Raw genomic sequence first — 9203 nt, forward strand, 5'->3', positions numbered from 1 at the left:
TTTTGACGTGGAGTCTGTAAGTACTGGTCCTGAGCCTGTGAGCCGCAGTGACCCTCACTTAGTCCCAGGTGAGCTCGAACTCCTTGTCCCACCATTTTGTTTTTCTTGATTTTTTTTCCTCTTATTTTCTTCTTTAATTTTCCCAAACTACTTCCATTCTCTCATTGTTCATATTTATTCCACTGTCTGATTTTGGTACTTTAATTACATTTTCCCCCGCTTTGTTAGTTGAGTAATAATTTTCTTCAAATTTTGAAAGGGGGCATTTTAATGTTAGGCATCTGATTACTTCTTTGACTTGATCTTATTGTTTAAATTTATTGTGTTTTCATCTGTTATTTTCTAAAACACTGGCAAGATGCCCTGTATTCCTGTTTCTCGTTTGTCTTATATATTCGTATGTACTATATTATTCTGCACATAAATGTTCATGGTATTTATTTACATTTTAACATGAATTCTAGTTTAGTATGCTACAATTCCTGATCTTCTGTTCAGCTTGTGCTGTCTGCCAGGTTGTTTTGAGACTAGGGTAGGAATGGTTTTAGACTCGGTGACCTTCCAGTTTCGGCCTCTTACGTGCTGGGATTATTTGTGTGTGCCTTCAGGCTGTGCCACTCCACCTTTTTGTTTGATGATTATGATTGTTGCTTAAAAATGTATTTTATTTTTAAATTCTGTGTATCTGTGTGTGAGTATGTGTGCGTGAATGCAGTGTATCAAAAAGGACATAAGGCTCCCCTGGGGCTGGAACCAGGGTGTTGATATCAAAACTAAGATCCCCATAAGAGCTCAGAACTGCTGAGCTGTCTCTCTACCCCCTTTGTTTTAATCTTTTCTGAGATTTTTTTTAAAATTGTGTTTTTGTACCTTCTGTTGATTTCTAACTTAAAATTTTAACAGACGTTTCTAACCACATACTTTCCTTTTTGAGATGTGTTTTTGTTGGTGCTGGGAACTGAACTTGGCTTCGTGAATGCTAATGAGGGTCTGTCACTGAGCTAAGTTCTCCACCGACATCCCTCTCTTGAGTGATCAACATAAGGGTTTCTAAAATTGCCCGATATGATCCTAAGTGAAAAATAAACTGTATCCATTTTCATTTTACTTTAAAATAAATAAATAGATGTTAATTTAGCCATTGACTTATTAAAAGGTTTATGTGTACATGTCTGTGTAAGCATGTGTCATATGCATGTAGATAACCTTTGGAACCCAGAAGAAGGCATCCGATTCACTGAAGTGGGAGCCAGTTGTGAGGCACCTGATTTGCTGAGACTGAACCCAGGTCCCCTAGAGGAGCAGCAAGGTATTCCTCCAAAGAGAATGGGCTCCAAAAAGCCAGTTCAAGGAGTAGGGATAAATCCTGGCCCCACTGCCAGTGCCCCACAGAATGACCCAGTCATACAACTGTCCCCACATTCAGAGGGCCTAGTGTGGTCCTATGCTGGTTCCCCTGTTGTCAGTCCAGAGTCAAGTGAGCTCCCATAGTTCAGGTAAGCTGTTTCAGTGGGTATCTCCATCATGGTCTTGACCCTTTGCTCATATTATTGCTTCACCCTTTCTCCTGTAAGTCATTTTCGTATTTGTGATTGATAGGGGAAGGTCCAACTCATTGTGGATTGGTGGTTCTGGGTTCTATAAAGAAGCAGGCTGAGCAAGTCATAGAGAGTAAGCCAGTAAGCAGCACCCCACCATGGCCTCTGCATCAGCTCCTGCCTCCAGGTTCCTGCCTTCCTTGAGTCCCTACTCTCACTGCTTTTGATGATGAACTGTTCTATGGAACTGTGAGTGAAATAACCCTTTCTTCCCCAAGTTGCCTTTGGTCTTAGTGCTTCATCATGGCAACAGTAACCATAACTAAGATACAAGTTATAAACCAGAGGTAATTTTGAATACTCAAATATTTTCGTAGGTATTAGAGAGCAGGAAATAAAACACAAAAATTGCATCCTCATCATTTTTTCATTGGGAGTAAAAAAACAAAAACAAAACAAAAAACTAGGGACTGGGAATGTGGCTCAAGTGTTAGAGTATTTGTCTAGCATGCATGAAACCCTGGGTTTGGTCCTTAGAACCTTAGACACTGGGCGGGATAGTGTTTAACTATAATCTCAGTACTCAGAGGATAGGTACAGGAGCTGGGGCATCCTCAGCTACATAGTGAGTTTGAGATCAACATAGGCAATATGAGACCATGCCTTAGCTGTGTGTACACACACACACAGAGACACACATACACAGAGTTGGATTTTCTTTTACTCTAGCCCTCTTTTTAAAACTCTTTTTACTCTTAGTTCTTTTGGGGGCTTGCCACCCTGCTCCCAAATAAATATACATGGAGGCTTATTCTTTTCTTATGAATTTCCAGTCTTAGCTTGGCTTGTTTCTTGCCAGCTTTTCTTAAATTATTTCAATTACCTTTTGCCTGTAGGCTTTTTCCTTTTCTTCTGCATATCTTACTTTCACTGTTACTCCCTGGCTGGCTGGGTGGCTGGGTGACTGGCCCCTGATGTCCTTCTCTCCTGGCTCCTTTATTGCTTCTTTCCTCGTCCAGATTTCTCCTACTGTTTATACTCTCTGCCTGTGGTCCCACCTATCCTTACTCCTGCCTCGTGATTGGCTGTTCAGTTCTTTATTAGACCACCAGGTGTTTTAGGCAGGCAAAGTAACACAGTTTCACAGTTAAATAAATGCAACATAAACAAATAACACATCTTTACATCATTAAATGTTCCACAGCATAAACCAAAGTAACACACACACACACAAACACACCACACCAAATAAAAGAGAAAGTCAACTAAACAAGTAACTGTACACTGTGGGATAAAAGTGATACATTCTTTCAAGTAAAATAAAGCAGGAAGTGGGGGTGGGGTGGGAAGGTGACTGTCATTTGTAATAGTGTGGCAGTGGAAGACCAAACTGTAAATGAAGCTTCTGATGAAGCCTGGGAGCTTGGGGTATATATTTTGTGGGATGCTGGGTGTAGTGAGAAGCATTTTAGGCAGAGACTCTGGGTGCCTGCTAATTTGTCTTCAACACGGATTTTTTTTGTTTTTGTTTTTGACAGGGGTTCTCTGTATAGCTCTGGCTATCCCAGAACTTGCTCTGTAGACCAGGCTAGCCTCAAACTCACAGAGATCCAGTGCCTCTGTCTCCCTAGTGCTGGAATTAAAGGTGTGCACCATCACGGTCCAGCTCAACAAGGATTCTTTATTCTAGTTTTCCATCCATTAAACCCCACAGCTTTAAGAACTTCGGGATCAAGACAATCTGGATGGCAGTTGCTGTTTTGTCCGACCTGTGTTGGAACGCTGTAAAACAGAGAGCAGTGGGACATAAACACACCAATAGAGCACCACACCTAAGCTGAGGGGCTTCCCTGGCCTCTTTGCTTTTCAGTGTCCCCGCCTCCCCAAATCTGCTCTGAGCAACTCGTTTACACATAGAATTCCCTTAGTACACCAAAACCCTCAGATGTTCAAGAGTTAACTATAAAATGGTGTAATGTTTGCCTCTAACCTATATGGCCTGCATGCACACTAATGGGTTGTGTGTCTCCCCACCCCCACCTTCTTTCTCTTTTTAATATGAGTCTCACTACTTGTTTAGGCTGGCCACAAACTCCTGGGCTCAAGTGATCCTCCTGCCTCAACCTGAATAGCTCCTGAATAGCGGTGTACACAGACACACCGACATTCCCTGCTCTTCTGTATGCTTTAACTCATCTCTGGGTGATATTCAATTAATCAGAGATTCTAAATGCCAAACAGGACAGCATGCTTAACTGTGTCTAAGTCTGGGTAAGACGATCATTGCTTCAAGGCCAGGCTGCTGCTAGCTAAGAAGACAAGCCTTAAATGCAGTTGCTCCTGGGACTTGTGAGTAGGAAGCTCCCGGCCCCGCCCACAAGAGCAGTTCTCAGAATGCCTGTCGGCATTTCTCTAGGCTGCTAGCTGCTTTCACCGCAATGCGTTTGGTGAACTCTCTACTTCACCATTTTCTGTCTTGGTGAATTATTCCACTGCTCCACATCGCGGGTACCTGTCACCAGAGTTTGACTCCTAGCTGCTGTACTGTTTAAGGAATAAAGGTGGGGGAGGGGCTAATTATTCAGAAGCTATCAATTTGTAGGGAAGGTAGACCGAGTTGGCTGACTGCTCATTTGTGGAACCCCCAGATAGGAGAGCTGAATGCATTATAGGTCTGTACTGTCCCCACAAAATATGACCTAGAGTGTGTAATGTGATTAGTACAAACTGAATATGCTGTGCCGAATGTGTAAAATACGATGTTCCAAAGCCAGTGCAAAATTTTTTGAATACTTCACTAACAATTTTACAGTATCACACGTTGACATGATATTGTCTTTATTGGATTACTTTTACCCGCTTCTTGTTGCTTTGTAGCCACTAAAAAATATTCGTATGGCGTTCTAGTTCAACAGAAAAGGATTAGATTAGACCCTAGGGAAGGAATCTCAGTCTGTGTTCTTGCCGCGCCCAGCTCCTGGGTACCCAACACAGCTGCCAAGATGGCAGTCTGCAGAAACGCCCACACAAGAAAACTCCAGCGACCAACAACCACAACCTCGAAAACCTGCCCAGAAGAGAAAGCGCAGACGCAGACCCTGCCCCACCCCGTCCTGCGCCCCGCCTCTTTGCGGCAGAGCTCAGGCCGGTGCAAACCGGTTCAGTGGCCTGACGGACACTCGGTTTTACCCAATCCTTAGCAAGCCCCGCCTTCCAAGTGGAGACTCGAAGCGTCGCGTCTCCAGCGTCTCGGAAGGCGGCTCCAAAGCAAACCGGACCAGCCCTCCAGCCTATGATAACCGCTGACCGTGCCGCAGACAGGCAGACAACCAATGGCGTGACGCGAGGGCGGGATTCCGTTGGCCCCACCTCCTCGGGCCCGGCGTCTCGCGGGAGCTAGCGGACTCGAGTGGGGCTGTGGAGCGGGGCCTAGAGCGACGGAGCCTGCGCACTGCGGTCGCCGGCCTGGGTGACGTTATCCTCTCCCGCGAAGAGCCCCGCCCCACCCCGCTCCGCCCTCCTCGAAGCTCGAGAGTGCGGCGTGAGCCATTGCGGCTGTAGTCCCCTGCCTCGGTTCTCCGCGCGGTCTTTGTCTGCCGCTTTGTTCTCGCCGCGCTGGCGTCGTCCTCTCCCCCGTCTCCGCCCGCCCCGCGCGCCCGGGCCTTGCCCGCCATGGTCACCCGGCCCGAGCCTGAGGTCGAGGCCATGGATGCTGAGCTGGCCGTGGCGCCGTCGGGCTGCTCGCATCTGGGCAGCTTCAAGGTGGACAACTGGAAGCAAAACCTGCGGGCCATCTACCAGTGCTTCGTGTGGAGCGGGACGGCCGAGGCCCGCAAGCGTAAGGTGCGTCCGAGGCCTGCCCGGCTCTCCTGCTTGGGACACAGGGAGGGGGGGCGGGATGTAGGAGAGAAGCCTGGCAGTGCGGGGAGGGGGTGAGGGGAAACCTCGCGGTGCAGGGAGGGAGCGGGGAGGGGCAGAGGAAGGGGCGAGGCAAAGCCTCGCGGTGCAGGGAGGAGGTAAGGGGTGGGCGAAAGGAAGCCTCTAGGTGCGGGGAGGGGAGTGTCTGAAGAGGAAGACTCGGCCTTGGCGATCGGCCTAGACCGTAGGGGCCGAGTAGCCCTGGTCCGTGAAGGTCGTGGTGCAGGGTCGGGGGTCAGCGAGGTGGTTCTGCGGGTGGCGCCGAGCCTGAGACCCGCAGCACACACATGAGGCTGGCAGGGCCTCTGCGCACTCGAGCTAGGAAGCGAGGTTTTAGATTGTAGGAGGTGATTGACGTCCGCAGCCATCGAGGTCCTGTAATCCCAGCAGCTATGACTATATTGTTAGTGATTTGCAAGTCGGAAAACGTTCTTAAATCTTAGACTTCATTATTATAATTTGATTTTGAGGTGAAAACTGGAATGGGGAATTTTTTTGTTCGGGTTCTAAGTCATGTTAAGTATTAAATTCTCTCTCTTTAGTTTTTGAGACAGGGTTTCTCTGTGTAGCCCTGACTGTCCTGGAACTCTGTAGACCAGGCTGCCTTGAACTCACAGAGACTCACCTGCTTCTGCCTCTTGAGTGCTGGGATTAAAGGCGAGCACCACCACACCCCACCTAATTCTCTTTTTTATCAATCATAGTGGAAGACACCACAATAACATCTTTTAGCGTGACTAAAAGTTTATATTCTGTAACAGCCTGTTAGGGTCAGAAATTTATTGTATTTTCAGACAATAGTCTTCCTATGAAGAAAGGCTGGCTTAAACACCTAAACCTCCTGTCAAAGTTTTGTGAGGACTGAGATTGCACAGGTGAACCATCATGGCACAAAAGTGCCAGATTGACATCAGTGTTCCACGGTCATAATTTTGTCACTGATCCTGGATTGAGATGTGTTGTAAAACTCATTTTTACATGGGAGTAATTGGGGGATCCTCCCCTTTCTCTTTCTGTCTTTTGCTTTCCCCTCCATCTTCCCGACTCTAGTTCCGTGTAGCATCACACAAGGAAATGAAAAATTTCCTTTTTAATTAGAACTGCTCAGCTGAATATTTAAATTTCCACTGTGCTAGAAGTTCTTTATTAAGTGATGTTCACAGCCCAGAATTCAGACACTCGTGCAACACTCACAACCCGTGTTTTGTTGAACTACAGTGAAGTAGGAAATGAAGGCAGCTAGTTGTGTTCTTGAAGATGCCTGGACTTTAGCTCGTGTGCGGAACTCCACTTCTCTGAAGTTCCCTCCGCCTCAGAATGTTCTCATTTCACAAGCCAGTTATTCTTCTAAAAAATACTTGACCAGGCATAAGAGGGAATACAAATAAATATCTGGAAGAGTATTGATCTTCAGCCATCAGAGCAGTGTCTACCCCCAAGAAGAATGACAGCAAACAGGAGATAGGAGACAGGGGAGCCCTTATATACACTGTTGGAGGGGGTGTAACCTACAGCCTTTTGTAAACCAGTGGAGACCCCGCAAAGAGCTGGAACTAGACTACCATGTCACTGAGCCATTCCAGTCCTTTGTATAGACCCAGAGGACTAAACACAGGAGAGCTATGCAGGAGGACTTCTTAGGGGGAAGAAATCCAAAAATTTGGGGGGGGGGGGAAGAGGGATAGTGTTGGCGGTGAGTTTAAATATGTATTAGGATGTCATAATGAAACTACTATATGATAATTAAAAATGAAAAAGAAGCATCGTTAGGTGTCTGTCAGGTTTGTTTGCAGCCTGTGGGTTATGACTTAGGAGAGAGTACCTTAATGTGAACGTTGTGGAGAAGGCTCCCTGCAAAGCCCAGTCCAAGTTAACGTCCAGTTTCCACCATCCACAGAGCTAGCTTTGGGTACTGGCTGATGGGCAGGCTGAAACATTCCTCTGAAGAGGTCACCACAACAGCCACTCTTTGTAGGTGGGAAGCAGCCCTGCTACCAGTGGTTCTAGAAGCCAGCTGTGCTGCTCCCCAGATACCCCCTCAGCACCCTGTGCGCCCCGTTGTGCCTCTCCCTGGCAGCTTCATTGCTGATGCATAAATTGGGTTTTTAAAACCTGAGCCTTGAGGATGACTGGAAATTCATCTTCACACTATTGGTAGGGTGGACGCTAGGGTAATAGCGGATAGGAATCCTGTGTCGCCGTTGGAGGACTGCTGTAACAAGTGACACTGTAAAACTCCCCACTATAGGGGGTGAAATGTCCGGAGGGCCTCCCTGCCAGGACTCCAAAGAGTTCATCCTGGTCTCCCTCTTCCGAGACCCAGGCCACGGTCTCCAGTGTCCATTTTGTCATTCACATGAGCTTAGCTTCTGGTCCTGTCATTGTTTTTTAGGAGGGGAGGGTGCTTGTGCCAGCATTTAGTGATCACCCAGACTATCACACCTTTTCTAAATAAGATAGCCTTACAGTTTGTGGGGTTAATACTTGGCCTTTGTTTAAGCATCGTGATTTTAAACTGAATGTGTTTAATGAACTACTCTAGGGTTTTTTCAGTTCTACAAATTAAAGCCTTATCTAAATTAAACTCTTCACTTGTAGGATAAATGAAGCCAGAAGGCATACCTCAAATAAACTCTGTGGGTAAATAGCACCCACTTTAGGGTCTTAAGCTGCCATACCATACATGCCATTTTAAATAAAGGTTAAATTCTGGTTGTGCTAGGCATACCGTAGCCTGAGCTCAGCATGTTGCTGTGATCTACCACAATGAACAGTGCTAACAAATAATATAAAATATGTAAGGGGAGGTTATTATTAATATTTGTTTGTTTTTTAAGGAGGTATTTCCCTATGTAGTCCATACTGGCCTCAAACTCAGCAATTGTTCTGCCTCAGCTTTCAAAGTGCTGGGACTACAGGCGTGTGCCACTGTGTTTTGTTAAAAGTGAGGGGTTTATGACTGTATCAAAGACCACTCGCTGTTTTCTGTATTCATTTCAAATTCTAGTTTTTTGACTAGCTGATAACATTCAGAAGAGAATCTGCCCTGTGTTTTTAATCTAGTGTCTTCCACAGCAAGTGGCAAACCTGTAGTTCCGCCTTAATTTTACTGTGCTCCCTTGTGTAGTCACCAGGTGAAGAGAGGAGGCGGGTCTTCCCTGAGAACTTTCTCTTGCTCTCATACTCACCCAGAGATGCTGCTTATTTCATGTGTTGGAATCCTACCCCTTATAAGATACATGTGTATTGCACAGTTTAAACTTTTTACTCTCTTCTGACCCCTTCCCCCATGCTCTTTCAGTGAGCTTTGGTGACCCTTTAAATTATTGCAACATCTCACCTATTAATTTACCTATGTAGGTCCTTTTTGTGTTATTTATTTTGTATTCTATTTTTCAAACCATTTGTAGAAAATGTGTACGTTTTAATGGTTATTTACTTATTTATTTATTTGGTTTTTCAAGAAAAGGGCCAGAAGAGGGCATCAGGTCCTCTAGAAATGGAGTTCTAGAAAGGTGTGAATTACCACATGGGTATTGGGACTTGAACTCAGGTACTCTCCAAGAGCAACCAGTGCTTCTAACTATCAAGCCATTTCTAGCTCCATTTTATCCATTGTTTTCTTCAAATTGTCTGGAAATCAGTTGATGGCATCTGGGTAATATTGCCATCAACCTCCATGAGATTGAAGATGTAGTCTTTTTTTTTTTTTAAGTATTTATTTATTTATTATGTATACAATATTCT

The 9203-nt window shown here is 45.6% G+C and overlaps 1 protein-coding gene across 1 annotated transcript in view; it reads left to right on the plus strand.

Moving 5' to 3' along the window:
• The first annotated feature begins 5010 nt into the window (after positions 1-5010).
• Positions 5011-9203, plus strand: part of Usp22 (ubiquitin specific peptidase 22) — a 24875-nt gene continuing 20682 nt past the window's right edge. Inside the window, exon 1 of the mRNA XM_005349923.3 lies at positions 5011-5381. Coding sequence (XP_005349980.1) covers positions 5211-5381 — 171 coding nt within the window. The 5' untranslated portion in view covers positions 5011-5210. The remainder of the gene's footprint in view (positions 5382-9203) is intronic.

Source organism: Microtus ochrogaster, chromosome 7, assembly GCF_000317375.1.
Source record: "Microtus ochrogaster isolate Prairie Vole_2 chromosome 7, MicOch1.0, whole genome shotgun sequence".
NCBI lineage: Eukaryota > Metazoa > Chordata > Mammalia > Rodentia > Cricetidae > Microtus > Microtus ochrogaster.